Source organism: Cherax quadricarinatus, chromosome 73, assembly GCF_038502225.1.
Source record: "Cherax quadricarinatus isolate ZL_2023a chromosome 73, ASM3850222v1, whole genome shotgun sequence".
Classification (NCBI taxonomy): domain Eukaryota; kingdom Metazoa; phylum Arthropoda; class Malacostraca; order Decapoda; family Parastacidae; genus Cherax; species Cherax quadricarinatus.
The window spans coordinates 16,291,793-16,310,726 of NC_091364.1; the positions used below are offsets into that span (position 1 = coordinate 16,291,793).

Genomic DNA, 18,934 nt, shown 5'->3' on the forward strand with positions numbered 1-18,934 from the left:
AATACAGAGTGTGAGGGTGGTAGTGGAGGGGCGGAAGCTGTTGAATACAGAGTGTGAGGGTGGTAGTGGAGTGGTGGGAAGTTGGTTGAATACAGAGTGTGAGGGTGGAAGTGGAGGGGGGAAGTTGATTGAATACAGAGTGTGAGGGTGGTAGTGGAGTGGTGAGAAGTTGGTTGAATACAGTGTGAGGGTGCTAGTGGAGTGATGAGAAGTTGGTTGAATACAGAGTGTGAGGGTGGTAGTGGAGTGGTGAGAAGTTTGTTGAATACAGAGTGTGAGAGTGGTAGTGGAGTGGTGAGAAGTTGGTTGAATACAGAGTGTGAGGGTGGTAGTGGAGAGGGGGGAAGTTAGTTGAATACAGAGTGTGAGGGTGGAAGTGGAGTGGTGAGAAATTGGTTGAATAGAGAGTGTAAGGGTGGTAGTGGAGTGGTGAGAAGTTGGTTGAATACAGTGTGAGGGTGGTAGTGGAGGGGGGAAGTTGGTTGAATACAGAGTGTGAGGGGTGGTAGTGGAGTGGTGAGAAGTTTATTGAATACAGAGTGTGAGGGTGGTAGTGGAGGGGGGAAGTTGGTTGAATACAGTGTGAGGGTGGTAGTGGAGTGGTGAGAAGTTGGTTGTATACAGAGTGTGAGGGTGGTAGTGGAGGGGGGAAGTTGGTTGAATACAGAGTGTGAGGGTGGTAGTGGAATGGGGGGAAGTTGGTTGAATACAGAGAGTGAGGGTGGTAGTGGAATGGTGAGAAGTTGGTTGAATACAGAGTGTGAGGGTGGTAGTGGAGTGGTGAGAAGTTGGTTTAATACAGAGTGTGAGGGTGGTAGTGGAGTGGTGAGAAGTTGGTTGAATACAGAGTGTGAGGGTGGTAGTGGAGTGGTGAGAAGTTGGTTGAATACAGAGTGTGAGGGTGGTAGTGGAGTGGTGAGAAGTTGGTTGAATACAGAGTGTGAGGGTGGTAGTGGAGTGGTGAGAAGTTGGTTGAATACAGAGTGTGAGGGTGGTAGTGGAGTGGTGAGAAGTTGGTTGAATACAGAGTGTGAGGGTGGTAGTGGAGTGGTGAGAAGTTGGTTGAATACAGAGTGTGAGGGTGGTAGTGGAGTGGTGAGAAGTTGGTTGAATACAGAGTGTGAGGGTGGTAGTGGAGTGGTGAGAAGTTGGTTGAATACAGAGTGTGAGGGTGGTAGTGGAGTGGTGAGAAGTTGGTTGAATACAGAGTGTGAGGGTGGTAGTGGAGTGGTGAGAAGTTGGTTGAATACAGAGTGTGAGGGTGGCAGTGGAGTGGTGAGAAGTTGGTTGAATAAAGAGTGTTTGGGTGGTAGTGGAGTGGTGAGAAGTTGGTTGAATACAGAGTATTTGGGTGGTAGTGGAGTGGTGAGAAGTTGTTTGAATACAGAGTGTTTGGGTGGTAGTGGAGTGGTGAGAAGTTGGTTGAATACAGAGTGTTTGGGTGGTAGTGGAGTGGTGAGAAGTTGGTTGAATACAGAGTGTTTGGGTGGTAGTGGAGTGGTGAGAAGTTGGTTGAATACAGAGTGTTTGGGTGGTAGTGGAGTGGTGAGAAGTTGGTTGAATACAGAGTGTGAGGGTGGTAGTGTATGGTAGGAGTGGTGAGAAGTTTGTTGAATACCAGGAGGAGAGGAGGTAGAGTGTGAAGTTGGTTGAATACAGAGAGGAGGGTGGTAGTGGAGAGGGGGAAGTTATTAATACAGAGGAGGGTGAAGGAGGGAGGGTGAGAAATTGGCTGAATAGAGAGTGTAAGGGTAGTGGAGGGTGCAAGTTGGTTGAATACAGGTGGGTAGTGGGAGGGGGTTAGTTGGTTGAATACAGAGGTGAGGGGTAGTGATGGGTGAAGTTTATTGAATACAGAGTGTGAGGTGGTGGAGGGGGAGTTGGTTGAATACAGAGGGGGTGTGGAGTGGTGAGGGAAGTTATTGTTACACAGAGAGGGTGGTGGAGGGGGAAGGAAGAATACAGAGGAGGGTGGTGGGAATGGGGGTTGGTTCAATACAAGAGAGTAGGGTGGCAGGAATGGTGAGAAGCTGTCAAGAGAGGGTGGGGAGGGTGGAGGGAAGGGGTGAGTAAGTTGGTTTAATGGAGTGGTGAGAAGTTGGTTGAATACAGAGTGCGTTGGTGGTAGTGGAGTGGGGGGAAGTTGGCTGAATACAGAGCGAGAGGGTGGTAGTGGAGTGGTTGGAAGTTGGTTGAATACAGAGTGTGAGGGTGGAAGTGGAGGGGGGAAGTTGATTGAATACAGAGTGTGAGGGTGGTAGAGGAGTGGTGAGAAGTTAGTTGAATACAGAGTGTGAGGGTGGTAGTGGAGTGGTGAGAAGTTAGTTGAATACAGAGTGTGAGGGTGGTAGTGGAGTGGTGAGAAGTTTGTTGAATACAGAGTGTGAGGGTGGTAGTGGAGTGGCGAGAAGTTGGTTGAATACAGAGTGTGAGGGTGGTAGTGGAGTGGTGAGAAGTTAGTTGAATACAGAGTGTGAGGGTGGTAGTGGAGTGGTGAGAAGTTAGTTGAATACAGAGTGTGAGGGTGGTAGCGGAGTGGGGGGAAGTTAGTTGAATACAGAGTGTGAGGGTGGAAGTGGAGTGGTGAGAAATTGGTTGAATAGAGAGTGTAATGGTGGTAGTGGAGTGGTGAGAAGTTGGTTGAATACAGTGTGAGGGTGGTAGTGGAGGGGGGAAGTTGTTTGAATACAGAGTGTGAGGGTGGTAGTGGAGTGGGGGGAAGTTGGTTGAATACAGTGTGAGGGTGGTAGTGAAGTGGTGAGTAGTTGGTTGAATACAGAGTGTGAGGGTGGTAGTGGAATGGGGAAAAGTTGGTTGAATACAGAGTGTGAGGGTGGTAGTGGAGTGGTGAGAAGTTGGTTGAATACAGAGTGTGAGGGTGGTAGTGGAATGGGGAAAAGTTGGTTGAATACAGAGTGTGAGGGTGGTAGTGGAGTGGTGAGAAGTTGGTTGAATACAGAGTGTGAGGGTGGTAGTGGAGGGGCGGAAGCTGTTGAATACAGAGTGTGAGGGTGGTAGTGGAGTGGTGGGAAGTTGAATACAGAGTGTGAGGGTGGAAGTGGAGGGGGGAAGTTGATTGAATACAGAGTGTGAGGGTGGTAGTGGAGTGGTGAGAAGTTGGTTGAATACAGTGTGAGGGTGCTAGTGGAGTGATGAGAAGTTGGTTGAATACAGAGTGTGAGGGTGGTAGTGGAGTGGTGAGAAGTTTGTTGAATACAGAGTGTGAGAGTGGTAGTGGAGTGGTGAGAAGTTGGTTGAATACAGAGTGTGAGGGTGGTAGTGGAGAGGGGGGAAGTTAGTTGAATACAGAGTGTGAGGGTGGAAGTGGAGTGGTGAGAAATTGGTTGAATAGAGAGTGTAAGGGTGGTAGTGGAGTGGTGAGAAGTTGGTTGAATACAGTGTGAGGGTGGTAGTGGAGGGGGGAAGTTGGTTGAATACAGAGTGTGAGGGGTGGTAGTGGAGTGGTGAGAAGTTTATTGAATACAGAGTGTGAGGGTGGTAGTGGAGGGAAGAAGTTGGTTGAATACAGTGTGAGGGTGGTAGTGGAGTGGTGAGAAGTTGGTTGTATACAGAGTGTGAGGGTGTTAGTGGAGGGGGGGAAGTTGGTTGAATACAGAGTGTGAGGGTGGTAGTGGAATGGTGAGAAGTTGGTTGAATACAGAGTGTGAGGGTGGTAGTGGAGTGGTGAGAAGTTGGTTGAATAAAGAGTGTGAGGGGTGGTAGTGGATTGGTGAGAAATTTATTGAATACAGAGTGTGAGGGTGGTAGTGGAGTGGTGAGAAGTTGGTTGAATACAGAGTGTGAGGGTGGTAGTGGAGTGGTGAGAAGTTGGTTGAATACAGAGTGTGAGGGTGGTAGTGGAGTGGTGAGAAGTTGGTTGAATACAGAGTGTGAGGGTGGTAGTGGAGTGGTGAGAAGTTGGTTGAATACAGAGTGTGAGGGTGGTAGTGGAGTGGTGAGAAGTTGGTTGAATACAGAGTGTGAGGGTGGTAGTGGAGTGGTGAGAAGTTGGTTGAATACAGAGTATTAGGGGGTAATGGAGTGGTGAGAAGTTGGTTGAATACAGAGTGTGAGGGTGGTAGTGGAGTGGTGAGAAGTTGGCTGAATACAGAGTGTGAGGGTGGTAGTGGAGTGGTGAGAAGTTGGTTGAATACAGAGTGTGAGGGGGGAAATGGAGTGGTGAGAAGTTGGTTGAATACAGAGTGTGAGGGTGGTAGTGGTGTGGTGAGAAGTTGGTTGAATACGGAGTGTGAGGTTGGCAGTGGAGTGGTGAGAAGTTGGTTGAATAAAGAGTGTTTGGGTGGTAGTGGAGTGGTGAGAAGTTGTTTGAATACAGAGTATTTGGGTGGTAGTGGAGTGGTGAGAAGTTGTTTGAATACAGTGTGTTTGGGTGGTAATGGAGTGGTGAGAAGTTGGTTGAATACAGAGTGTACAGAGGGTGGTATTGGAGTGGTGAGAAGTTGGTTGAATACAGAGTGTGAGGGTGGTAGTGGAGTGGTGAGAAGTTGGTTGAATACAGAGTGTGAGGGTGGTAGTGGAGTGGTGAGAAGTTGGTTGAATACAGAGTGTGAGGGTGGTAGTGGAGTGGTGAGAAGTTGGTTGAATACAGAGTGTGAGGGTGGTAGTGGAGTGGTGAGAAGTTGGTTGAATACAGAGTGTGAGGGTGGTAGTGGAGTGGTGAGAAGTTGGTTGAATACAGAGTGTGAGGGTGGTAGTGGAGTGGTGAGAAGTTGGTTGAATACAGAGTGTGAGGGTGGTAGTGGAGTGGTGAGAAGTTGGTTGAATACAGAGTGTGAGGGTGGTAGTGGAGTGGTGAGAAGTTGGTTGAATACAGAGTGTGAGGGTGGTAGTGGAGTGGTGAGAAGTTGGTTGAATACAGAGTGTGAGGGTGGTAGTGGAGTGGTGAGAAGTTGGTTGAATACAGAGTGTGAGGGTGGTAGTGGAGTGGTGAGAAGTTGGTTGAATACAGAGTGTTTGGGTGGTAGTGGAGTGGTGAGAAGTTGGTTGAATACAGAGTGTGAGGGTGGTAGTGGAGTGGTGAGAAGTTGGTTGAATACAGAGTGTGAGGGTGGTAGTGGAGTGGTGAGAAGTTGGTTGAATACAGAGTGTGAGGGTGGTAGTGGAGTGGTGAGAAGTTGGTTGAATACAGAGTGTGAGGGTGGTAGTGGAGTGGTGAGAAGTTGGTTGAATACAGAGTGTGAGGGTGGTAGTGGAGTGGTGAGAAGTTGGTTGAATACAGAGTGTGAGGGTGGTAGTGGAGTGGTGAGAAGTTGGTTGAATACAGAGTGTGAGGGTGGTAGTGGAGTGGTGAGAAGTTGGTTGAATACAGAGTGTGAGGGTGGTAGTGGAGTGGTGAGAAGTTGGTTGAATACAGAGTGTGAGGGTGGTAGTGGAGTGGTGAGAAGTTGGTTGAATACAGAGTGTGAGGGTGGTAGTGGAGTGGTGAGAAGTTGGTTGAATACAGAGTGTGAGGGTGGTAGTGGAGTGGTGAGAAGTTGGTTGAATACAGAGTGTGAGGGTGGTAGTGGAGTGGTGAGAAGTTGGTTGAATACAGAGTGTGAGGGTGGTAGTGGAGTGGTGAGAAGTTGGTTGAATACAGAGTGTGAGGGTGGTAGTGGAGTGGTGAGAAGTTGGTTGAATACAGAGTGTGAGGGTGGTAGTGGAGTGGTGAGAAGTTGGTTGAATACAGAGTGTGAGGGTGGTAGTGGAGTGGTGAGAAGTTGGTTGAATACAGAGTGTGAGGGTGGTAGTGGAGTGGTGAGAAGTTGGTTGAATACAGAGTGTTTGGGTGGTAGTGGAGTGGTGAGAAGTTGGTTGAATACAGAGTGTGAGGGTGGTAGTGGAGTGGTGAGAAGTTGGTTGAATACAGAGTGTGGAGTGGTGAGGTGTTGTAGTGGAGTGGTGGAGAAGTTGGTTGAATACAGAGTGTGAGGGTGGTAGTGGAGTGGTGAGAAGTTGGTTGAATACAGAGTGTGAGGGTGGTAGTGGAGTGGTGAGAAGTTGGTTGAGAGTGTGAGGGTGGTAGTGGAGTGGTGAGAAGTTGGTTACAGAGTGTGAGGGTGGTGGTGGAGTGGTGAGAAGTTGGTTGAATACAGAGTGTGAGGGTGGTAGTGGAGTGGTGAGAAGTTGGTTGAATACAGAGTGTGAGGGTGGTAGTGGAGTGGTGAGAAGTTGGTTGAATACAGAGTGTGAGGGTGGTAGTGGAGTGGTGAGAAGTTGGTTGAATACAGAGTGTTTGGGTGGTAGTGGAGTGGTGAGAAGTTGGTTGAATACAGAGTGTTTGGGTGGTAGTGGAGTGGTGAGAAGTTGGTTGAATGAGGGTGGTAGAGGAGTTTTGAGAAGTTAGTTGAATACAGAGTGTGAGGGTGGTAGTGGAGTGGTGAGAAGTTAGTTGAATACAGAGTGTGAGGGTGGTAGTGGAGTGGTGAGAAGTTTGTTGAATACAGAGTGTGAGGGTGGTAGTGGAGTGGTGAGTAGTTGGTTGAAGTGGACAGAGTGTGAGGGTGGTAGTGGAGTGGTGAGAAGTTGGTTGAACACAGAGTGTGAGGGTGGTAGTGGAGTGGTGAGAAGTTGGTTGAACACAGAGTGTGAGGGTGGTAGTGGAGTGGTGAGAAGTTGGTTGAACACAGAGTGTGAGGGTGGTAGTGGAGTGGTGAGAAGTTGGTTGAACACAGAGTGTGAGGGTGGTAGTGGAGTGGTGAGAAGTTGGTTGAATACAGAGTGTTTGGGTGGTAGTGGAGTGGTTGTAGTGTGGAGAAAAGCTGAAGCGATGTGCTGAATTTTATGCTTAAAATGTAGCTTAGGGAGCAAGTTTTATTGAAATTATGATAATTAAAAATTACCATTGTGATTAAAAATTATAGATGATGGGATTGTGTGATGGTGTGAGGGAGAAAAAAATTGCTTGTGATAGTGTTGAGATGTTTGAATGGGAGGCTGAGGAGACATAAGAACATAAGAAAGGAGGAACATTGCAGTAGGCCTGTTGGCCCATACTAGGTAGGTCTTGTACAAATCCAACCCACTAACAAATTATTTGCCCAACACATTTTTCAACACTACCCAAGCAAAAAGCTAGATATATCTATTTACTCATGCTCAAGTCCCTCTCAAATCCAAGCCCTCTCACTCATGTATTTTTCCAACCTAAATCTATCAATCTATCTTCATACGGAAGATTTCTTATGCTATGTATTAATTTTGACATTCTTCGCTGAATGTTTTCTAACGAGTTTATATTTATTCTGTAATATGGAGGCCAGAAATTAGCTGCGTAATCTAGGTGAGGCCTTACTAATGATATATAAAGCTGTAATATAACCGCTGGACTTCTGTTGCTTACACTTCTTGATACAAATCCCAGTAGTCTGTTTGCCTTATTACGTACGCTTAGTCACTTCTATCTTGGTTTAAGGTTGCTGCTTACCATGAAGTGACAGGATGGAACCTTATATACCAGGAGGCCTGGTCACAGACCGGGCCGCGGGGGCGTTGACCCCCGGAACTCTCTCCAGGTAAACTCCAGGTAAATACCACCAGGAGGTGAGATGTAGGCCACTAGTAGAGGTAAAAATGTAGTCGTTGGGAGGTCAGGTCCCTCTCAAATCCATCCATTCTGACTAGCAGAAGTTGTTTTCTGTTCTGTACCAAGATACCAATGTGTTGCAGTGTCTGACAGAGTGAATATTAAAATGGTATAAAATACCGACAGAGTCTTAGGTAAGACACATATGCAACAGTTAGATATCTTTATTTTGAAACGTTTCGCCTACACATTGGCTTCTTCAGTCGAGTACATGTGTGTCTTACCTAACAACCTGTCGGTATTTTATACCATTTTAATATTCACTTTGTCAGACACTACAACACAAAGGTATCTTGGTACAGAACAGAAAACAACTTCTGCTAGTGAGAATGGCTGGGTTTGAGAGGGACCTGACCTCTCAACGATTACATTCTTACCTCTACTAGTGGCCTACATCTCACCTCCTGGCGGTATATAAGGCTCCATCCTGTCACTTCAACTCCATATTGTCTCAGACTATAGAGCAATACTCTTCTAAACATTAAAATGGTATAAAATACCGACAGGTTGTTAGGTAAGACACATATAAAGATACCTAACTGTTGCATATGTGTCTTACCTAACAATACTCTTCTCCAGACTGAGGGACTGACTACCTCAAAACTTCAAGGGTGATGGACTGAGGAAGAGTTATTGATGAACATAGGAAAGCCAATGGCATTAGGTGATAAGGAGAGTAACAGGCAAAGTGGAGGAACAGAAATCAGCAGGAAGAAAAAAGAAAAGGGAGGGTCCTTAAATATATATATTACACAAATAGTCGTAGTGCTAGGAATAAGATGGACGAGTTGAGACTAGTTGCTAGTGCAGGTAACATTGATGTATTTGCCTTAACTAAGACGTGGTTCAATACGAAAAATCGGGATATGCCTGCTGAATGTCACAAAGGGTTTTAAATTGTTCCAAGTAGACAGAACTATCTGGAAGGGGGGTGGGGTGGCACTGTATGTCCGAGATCGCTTGAACTATTGCATAAAAACAGGTATAAAGTCTGAAACCCATACTGAGTCTGTTTGGATAGAATTTTCAGAGGGACATGAAAAATTTATTTTAGGTGTAATATACCGTCCCCCAAACTTAGATAGGGACCAGGGGAGACTACTATGGGAGGAAATTGTTAAGGCCACAAGGCACGATAACGTAGTAATTCTAGGAGAATTTAACTTTAGTCATATTGATTGGAATTTTTTGACTGGGAATTTAGAATCAAACGACTTCTTAGAAGTAGTTCAGGATGTTTTTTTTTGAAGCAGTTTGTGACAGAACCTACAAGGGGAAATAACCTGCTTGACTTAGTTCTGGCAAACAATGAATCCCTTGTTAATAATTTAGAAATTTCAGAGGAACTTGGTGCTAGCGACCACAAATTAATTACATTTAGCATTAAATGGAAGTATGATAGTAGGGATAACTCAGTAACAGTCCCAGATTTTCGCTTAGCAGATTACGATGGGCTTGGAGAACACTTATAATCTGTTGACTGGGGTAACGAAGAGAGCTATCAATATGACAGTTTTCTGAACACTATACATGCTGCTCAAAGAACATTTATCCCGTATAAAGAAATTAGATCAAGCAGAAATGATCCAAAATGGATGAATAATAGGCTCAAATATCTTTTAGGGCATAAGAAAGGAATTTATAGGCGTATCAAAAGAGATGAGAGTCATCTTATGAATCAGTATATTGACATTAAGAGGGACGTTAAAAAGGGGATAAGAAAAGCTAAACGGGACTATGAAATTAAAGTTGCCAGTGATTCGAAAACTTACCCAAAGAGTTTTTTCCAGGTGTATAGGACAAAAGTTAGAGATAAGATAGGTCCCCTTAAAAATAAATCTGGGCATCTTACTGACAAAGAGAATGAAATGTGCTCAATTTTAAATGACTATTTTCTCTCGGTTTTTACACAGGAAGACACTAACAACATCCTAGTAATTAATTTTTATAGTGGGTCAGAAGAAGATAAATTATGTAACATCACAGTCACTAGTGAAATGGTTATGAAACAAATAGATCGACTGAAGCAAAATAAGTCGCCGGGTCCTGATGAGTTTTTTTCAGGGTTTCTTAAGGAATGCAAAATGGAACTCTGTGAACCATTAACTAATATTTTCAATTTATCTCTTCAAACAGGTATAGTATCTGATATGTGGAAGATGGCTAATGTAATTCCTATTTTTAATTCAGGGGATAAGTCATTACCGCCCAATAAGCCTGACCTCAATTGTGGGCAAATTGCTAGAGTCAATTATAGCTGAGATTATAAGAAGCCACCTGGATAAGCATAGCTTGATTAATAATACTCAGCATGGATTCACGAGAGGCCGTTCTTGTCTAACTAATTTATTAACTTTCTTCAGTAAAGCTTTTGAGGCTGTTGATCACGATAAAGAATTTGATATTATTTACTTAGATTTTAGTAAGGCTTTTGATACAGTACCGCACCAAAGACTGTTAAAGAAAGTGGCAGCTCATGGCATTGGGGGAAAAGTGCTCTCATGGATCGAGTCATGGCTCACAGACAGGAAGCAGAGAGTGTCCATAAATGGGGTTAAATCCGAGTGGGGATCTGTAACAAGTGGCGTTCCACAGGGATCAGTCTTGGGCCCGTTGTTGTTTATAAAATATATCAATGATCTTGATGAGGGAATTACTAGTGATATGAGCAAATTCGCCGATGACACAAAGATAGGTAGGATAATTGATTCAAACGTAGACGTTAGGGAACTTCAGGAGGATTTAAACTATATTCTTGGTCAGAAAAGTGGCAGATGCAGTTCAATGTAGATAAATGCAAGGTTCTGAAGCTCGGGAGTGTCCATAACCCTAGCACTTATGAGTTAAATGATGTAGAACTTAGCCATACAGATTGCGAAAAGGACTTGAGGGTTATGGTGAGCAGCAACCTTAAACCAAGACAGCAATGCCTAACAAAACATTTGACCAACCCAATTTTCAATGCTACCCATGAAATAAGCTCTGATGTGCAAGTCCCACTCAAATCCAACCCCTCCCACTCATGTACTTATCCAACCTAAATTTGAAACTACCCAAAGTCCTAGCCTCAATAACCCAACTAGGTAGACTGTTCCACTCATCAACTACCCTATTTCCAAACCAATACTTTCCTGTGTCCTTTTTAAATCTAAACTTATCTAATTTAAATCCATTACTGCGGGTTCTCTCTTGGAGAGATATCCTCAAGACCTTATTAATATCCCCTTTATTAATACCTATCTTCCACTTATACACTTCGATCAGGTCTCCCCTCATTCTTCGTCTAACAAGTGAATGTAACTTAAGAGTCTTCAATCTTTCTTCATAAGGAAGATTTCTAATGCTATGTATTAATTTAGTCATCCTACGCTGAATGTTTTCTAACGAATTTATGTCCATTCTGTAATATGGAGACCAGAATTGAGCTGCATAATCTAGGTGAGGCCTTACTAATGATGTATAAAGCTGCAGTATGACCTCTAGACTTCTGTTGCTTACACTTCTTGATATAAATCCCAGTAATCTATTTGCCTTATTACGTACGCTTAGGCATTGCTGTCTTGTAGATGAATGGTTCAGAGAACCGACATGTTGATAAATTAGACACATGTGCAACTCTTGGGTATCTTTATTGAGGAAACGTTTCGCCACACAGTGGCTACATCAGTCCATACAAAGGAGAATCTTGAAGAACAGGAGGAGAATGAGGTAATCAGTCCCTCCCGTGTGGCGAAACGTTTCTTCAATAAAGATACCCAAGAGTTGCACATGTTTCTAATTTATCAACATTGCTGTGTTGGTTTAGGTTGCTGCTTACCATAACCCCCAAGTCTTTTCGCAATCTGTATGGCTAAGTTCTACGTTATTTAACTTATAAGTATTAGGGTTATGGACACTCCCAAGCTTCAGAACCTTGCATTTATCTACGATGAACTGCATCTGCCACTTTTCTGACCAGGAACTGAGTTTGTCTAAATCCTCCTGAAGTTCCGTGACATCTTCGTTTGAATCAATTATCCTACCTATCTTCGTGTCATCAGGGAATTTGCTCATATCACTAGTAATTCCCTCATCAAGGTTATCGATATATATTACAAACAACAACGGTCATAAGACTGATCCCTGTGGAACGCCACTTGTTACAGATCCCCACTCGGATTTAACCCCATTTAAGCATACTGTCTGTTTCCTGTTGGTGAGCCATGACACCTACAAGGTGATGACTAAGACAAAGGACATTTAGGTATCTTTTTTACTGAAACGTTTCGCCTGTACAGCAGGCTTTCTCAGTGTAACACAGGCAATGCCTCTAATTTAGGCTTTGAAAATGACCACATTCTATCGAAGCTAAGCTACTTATCACCTCAAAATTTCTTGTCTACTTATCGTACCGTCTCCAGCGTTATAATCGCCCCTGGTTGAAAAAAAAAAAAAACTTGATGCGCAGGCAAAACGTTTCTCCAATAAAGATATTTAGGTGTTGTTACATATTTGTCTTATTCATCAATCTATAGGTATGTACATGAATGGTATGGTATACCCTCCATAATATGATAGGTGAAAACAATTTATTCATTTGTCTGGGTAAACCCAAATTGAAACCCAGGATAAAGCTCCTGGAGAGCGAAACGTTGCCACAATAAAATGTCACAGTTGCATTTGGGTCCTTTTACCTAACATATTGTCGGTAATTCTACCACATAAATGAAACCCAGGACCTCTCAGCTGTTACACTGAGCTTCAGTGGTCCAGGGATGAGGTATGATGGGTGTGGTAAGGAAGAAGTGTTTCGTGGTATGCAGCGATGGACAGAAACGGAGGATAGGAAAGCAGGTGGTTAAGCTAGTCATACAAGGAGGTGTGTGTACGAATGGTATATAATACCGACAAGATGAGATTAAGACACATGTGCAACATCTGGGTATCTTTATTGTAGACGTTTCGCCATCCAGTGGCTTTATCAATACAAATTCTAGGACATAACTTGAAGACAGTAGAACTATGTACATAGTTCTACTGTCTTCAAGTTATGTCCTAGAATTTGTATTGATAAAGCCACTGGATGGCGAAACGTCTACAATAAAGATACCCAGATGTTGCACATGTGTCTTAATCTCATACAAGGAGGTATTGAAAAATATGTTAAGTAATTTGTATTGAGAACTAAATCCTTTAATTCTTCGACTTGTCGGTTTTCAAAATCATTCATCACACATAAATCCTTTTATATTACGTATGTAGTTATCATTAATTTATTTACGTAAATGACTCGGCTAAATTAGATTAGATTTTTTTAACACATCGGTCGTCTCCCACCAAGGCAGGGTGACCCGAAAAAGAAGAAACACTTTCATCACTCACCTCATCACTGTCTTGCCAGAGCGTGCCGATACTACAGTTCTAAAACTGTAACATATCTCCAGAGTGCAGGCACTGTACTTCCCACCTCCAGGGCTCAAGTCCGGCTAACTATCCAATTAAATTTAAAGTTTTAACTAGTTCAAAAACCAAACTGTTTCTTTTAAGTTTTAACTCTGAAGCGCTGATCACGAATCTGAGCTTCTTTAGTCTGCATCACAAGTTTTTATTTGAAACCTTTTGATCAATATTTTGTTAATTTAAGGTTGAAGAATCACATGGTATATATTACCTAACAATCATGAGTATTATGCATGGATACTTTCATGTATAATGAAAGTAAACTTATATGCATAACAAAAGTAATAAAATTCTATACAATCATACAGACATGTTTACAGTTTTCAGGATATTTAACTTGTGTTGATTATAGTTCTCCCACACCAGTGTTTAGCAGTGATCGACCATCAAATGGATTGTCAGGTTTCCTTGATCTCCCTAGGAAAAAATGGCACAGAATGTGAAAATTGGCATGGCTGTATTTGTTCGGCACCCGATTATGTGTTCGTTACCAGATGCAAATTTCTGGAGATTTTTTTTTTGTGTGTTAATTTTTTAAGTGATTATTTTAAAAGCACAAACATTTATTCAGTAAGGCAACATATCAAATGATGTAACAAAGCATCTGCAGATAATCCGAAGGCATTGTCTCTTTGGATTACCACAGTGAGATGCTGGAACAGGAGAATGGCTGTCCTTGGGTCCTTACCGGTGTCAATGAGCATGCAATCTAGTTTCTTGTGGACTCCTCTTGCACGTTTTCCTCCATTGTCCCAGGGTGTCTTATGCTTTGGCAATAATTTGGTTCTGATGACCCAAGAAACTATTATATTTACAGAGTTTATACTCTTCCCTACGATCAGCGGCACCTCCATGTTGCCGAATGCTTTGACGATAAAGGTATCAGCCAGAGTCGACACACAGGTCTAGTCCCTCCAAGGCAAAGAGTCTGATGTTCTTCCAGAGTTAATAAATATACCAAATATAAAGGAGTTTACACTACACTGAAAGAATTCTGAATCCCTCTCAAAATACTACCATTGTGCTGGAATATAAGAGTGGCTGCTACAGGCTGGAGGGAGTGGTGTTATCAGGGAAGGGCTGCAGTAAGCCTAACGTTAAAGACGCCATATATTTTCTGGGAAAGAGAGCCAAGTTGGTGCAGCCTATTCTAAGGCACATTTTCAACAACAAAATCCCAGTAAACGGCCCATATCAGCTGAGTTATCTTCATAGATGCATACTGGTCTCAGTGACCCAGGTCACTGTTGTGGTTCCTGGCCTCAATGACCTAGGTCACTGTTGCGATAACTGGCCTCAGTGACCCAGGTCACTGTCATGTATGCTGACCATAGGGAAGTAGGGCAGTTTGGATGGTGGTGACTTGACTGACCCAGGTCGCTCGTGTAGTTGTCTTGACGGGAAACAGGTCACTCTTGCTTCGATATCAGTCAGATCACTCTCACTAGTACTTGTCTCAGTGACTCACATCACTTTCGTGGTGTTGATCTTGGGGAAAATAGGGAATGAGGATTTGTAGCAACTGAGCTCTGGTTTCTGGGCTCTCCTTGACATTTCGATCAAGTAATGTAACTTACTCCCTATGGAGTAACTACACTTTATAATCTCTGTAACGTACTGGCTTCCGTTACATCCCTTCCCATTCCTCTGCATTTGTTTACTACCTACCTTCACAATGAAAGATTTTTTCTTTGTATATTTTTCCATCCATTTCAACTTCTAGTTTTCAGTTTTGTTCATTTGTTTTGTTTCCTCCCCTCTATAATGTGTCCCTCTTATTTTTGGCCTCTAAATATCTTGCAAGTTATCAAACAGTCAGTTATTAACTTTGTTGTGGATGAGAACACTTTTGTTCAGGACATTTTTTTAACGACTTCTTAAATCAATGTCCTGAATTGTATATAAGCTTATTTAACAATAGATTGAAGTTATGACCATACCAAATACAACAATTAACTGTGTTCCTTCTCCACAGGTTACGGTCATATCTCTCCGAACACAGACACGGGCAAGATGATGACTATCTTGTACACGGTATTCGGCATGCCCGTGTTCCTGCTTTACATGGCCAACATGGGCGACATCTTGGCCAAAAGCCTCAAGTGGACGTATGCTAAGCTGTGTATCTGCCGGCGGCCTGAACACAAATACGACCCGTCGGTGGTATGGCGGTCCGCTGAAGCCACTCTCAGGGCCCCCGCGGGACCCTCCAACTTCCACCCTGAGTACCCACAGGAGCTGGGAGAGGAAATCTCGATAGACACCACCTCGTGGAGTGCTGGGCGCGCAGACAAAGTAGACGTTAGCAGTGTTAATATTCCCATCACAGTGTCGCTAGTGATCATGGTGGCCCTCTTGTATGGTGGAACTTTACTCTTCGAAAAGTACGAGGGATGGGACCCCCTCACTTCTTTTTATTTCTGTTTCATATCATTGACTACTATAGGATTCGGTGACTATGTTCCCGGGTTGAGTGTTCACCCGACTGGTGACGATGAGAAAGGAATGAGCTTTATATACTGTTCTCTCTACCTCATGTTCGGCCTGGCGCTGCTCTCCATGTGTTTCAATCTCATGCAAGAAGAGGTGGTACATAAAATAACTGCGTGTCTCAATGCTATTCGTTTCTTTAAGCGAAGAGAAACGGACTAAAAATTCCTTAGTTTAACCCTAGTGAATTTTCCAAACCCTGACCCAATGGTGTAAGCGCGCCACCTTCCTCCTCCCCGTGCGGCTGCGGTTGGTGGTGACCGCAGGCTCTGGGCCATCAAAAGCCGAATATGGCTGCCGCTGCGGTTAGTGGCAGCTGCAGTCTCTTGGCCACCAAATCTCAGTGTATTGCAACGGCTGGATGTACCCTCGTGTTCTTGGCCGCCAACAAACACCACCAACCCTCCACGTCATGACCGCTGACCGCCGCTAAAGGCCGAACAATGCCCACCCTTTTCGATTAACGACTCTACCACCGGCAACATCGCCGCAGCCCGATTCAGGCCGGATGAACCGGACTGAACCCTTGCCACTCTGCTCTCAGTGATAGCTAAACCTCAGTGCAGAATGACTTTACCATCGAGAATAACCTAATGGTTACTGCTCAAAGATGTGTCCATGAATTCCGAGGAAGGGCCATGGATACTTCTGGCAGTCTGCAGGAAGCAGCATAACGACTCCTACAGCTTAAAAGAGAGGTCATAGTCATCCCACACAGATTTAAAAGCCACATTGACAGCTTTCAGAAGCAAAAACTAAATTTCTGGGATAACTTGTTGTAATAATTATTATGCAAATTGAATAGATAGACTGGGAGAACGTCAAAGGCGACACCATCATGGGCAAATGGAAAAGAACTATACCAGTGTTAGGGAAACAACCCCAAAAAAATATTTAATTTTACAACTCAACTCAGAATGTCCGGAAGTTTATAGTAACATTCTCTTTGTATTTCCCAACGTAGATTTATTGGTCTCAGAGTCTGTGCTCAGACACTTCTCACCTACAACTGTCTAATATGGTGTCGCCTAAGAGATTCCCTAAGCATACCTATTTGATTACAGTTCTTACAATTAATTAATTAATCTCTTACCTCAAACGGAAAAGTCTTTCCTCGTGTTGGAAGGGCCATGACGATCTCTCACACCCTACACATATCACACTAAAAAGCTGCAATGTGACGCCATTGCAGCTTTATGTCGCAAATATGTTGGCAGTTCCAGCTCACTAGATGTTCCTAAGTGTCAAACGTCCCCTTGAAATTTATTACTAAAATTAATGTGTTGTAGCTTCCTGACAATTATTAGAGCGTCAGGTTTTTCCAAGGGATCTTCTGCTGGTAAACCTAAACAGGAAATAAATATAAGAGCCCTATTTGGGTCTCCATTTCCCCAGCGATATCTACATTTTCCAGGAAAAAGGCTATCATCTAAAGAGCATATATCCTGTGGTACCACCGCAACAATGCCTCACTGTCACTAACTTTGTCTAAAGTGGACAGGCACTATATCAAAAGCAGTTCTTCAGAACCAATTCTACGCTCTCGCTTCACACGGTGAGGGCCTGGGTTCGATTCCCAGCCAGAGTAGAAACATTGGACGTGTTTCTTTCCACCTGTTGTCTATGTCCCCATCACAAAATGGGTACCTGGGTGTTAGTCGACTGGTGTGGGTCGCATCCTGGGACACTGACCTAAGGAGGCCTGGTCACAGACCGGGCCGCGGGGGCGTTGACCCCCGGAACTCTCTCCAGATAAACTCCAGATAAGACAGTCTTCATATCTTTCTACCACATACAGACACGCCTAGGCAGTACGGTGGACGTCGATCACTTACTACTGTCTTAATTGTCCTTTTATCAGAGACGGTTTATTCGAATTCCCGAAACTGCTAGATGACCCAAATCAGAGACAGAATTTCAATCATCCTACATCACTAGTTGGCCCATAGCACAGAAGGATTCCTCAAACTCCTCTGTCCAAGCAAAGGCTGGTTCTTGAAGTCTCTCAATAGAACCAAGTCATCACCAGCCAGGACTCGTTCCACACCCCATTGACTGAACTTCAAAAACGTTAACAGAAAAATCAGTCTAGAAAGACATACAATGACTAGCCTTGTCCAACGGCTCTACTATAGTACCCCTCCCTCCAGCATCCCATGACAAGGTGTTAGTAGGGGTCTCTAATACTCCACATATACACAAAGAGACATATGGAACCCTAAGCCAGAGCCTAATTCCGAGGCGACTAGGACTTGAACTCTGAATAGAATATAACATCTGTGTTCGGCCTTTCCTGTTTCTTACAAATGTCTACAATTTCCATACAACCCTTAACCCAGCAAATGACTTTCAAAATTATTGCTCTTGAAATTATTGGTCCTGTTGCATCCCATGACTAACAGAATCAGTGACAGTCACTAGGGATGTCAGAGATCCTGGGCTGTTACACGTTCAGGGAATGTCACAACTCCTAGGGTGTAGCAGGGTTAGGTGAGCACACAGCCTCAAGGTAATTGCTGTTTCCTGGAGTCATTATTTCCAGGTGCTCAGATTCCCTTTCAACAAGCACAATATTGTGCCTAAAAGGCCTTTCATACAGTGGTTCTCAAACATTTACCTTTGAGGAACTCTTAAATACTACTAATAAATACTACTAATAAATAACAACCCTGAACTAGCCAAGGAGTCGAACACATGCTGTTTTGACCCGCCTCATGCTGAGAGAAAATGTATGACGCTTTAGACCACTAGACCACACAATCCTTAAGAATGGTGCATCCAGCCAAGCTAGATGTTGTACCCACCATCGAAGGACATACAGTGGCTTGGACGCCTCTAAGATAATTTCATTCTACTCCCTGTTTGTGTACTAGCTCAACAAGCAAATCGCTAGCCACGACGGCCATTAAATAATTAAATAGACTTTCCCAGAGCTGACAACTTCATTCACCGTCCCCATCAACACAAAAATGAAAGTGTCAGACCTACTAATTGTTCCACTAAACGTAATAAAATCAGAGCCAAAAAAAAACAAAAAACTTAAGTGGGCCACACAGTGGGGAAAATCAGGATAATCACCAGTGAAGATACAGTTACCTCTAGAGATGCTGACACTGCTCAAGCACTTAAGAGAAAAGCACCCTACCATGGAAACCAGGGGTACCAACACCTCTGCTCCCACAGTGGAACCACTGTTTATGCAAGAGTCAGATGTTTACAAATTATGTAGTTCCCACCTACGTAGCTCTTCTGGTGGCTATACTGCTCATGAGAAGATTTCAGAGATACTCTTTGGCTGGTTAGATTCCAATCAAAATTAAACCTTTCTTTTTTGGTGCATTGCTTTGTGCCCTTAAAAAGAAGTATGGAGGAATTAGGCCAATCGCCGTAGGCAACAGTCTTTGCTGCCTCCTTTCCAAG

At 43.7% G+C, this 18,934-nt stretch overlaps 1 protein-coding gene across 3 annotated transcripts in view; it reads left to right on the top strand.

The window, feature by feature from the left end:
• LOC128701095 (two pore potassium channel protein sup-9) overlaps window positions 1–18,934 on the top strand; it is a 540,549-nt gene that overhangs the window by 510,293 nt on the left and 11,322 nt on the right. For 2 of the 3 annotated variants that reach the window (XM_070100622.1, XM_053794635.2), the window contains one exon: window positions 15,000–16,888. In XM_070100622.1, coding sequence (XP_069956723.1) covers window positions 15,000–15,676 — 677 coding nt within the window. In that variant the 3' untranslated portion in view covers window positions 15,677–16,888. Of the gene's footprint in view, window positions 1–14,999; window positions 16,889–18,934 lie in introns of those variants that run through there. The other variant, XR_008408855.2, reaches the window with a different exon arrangement.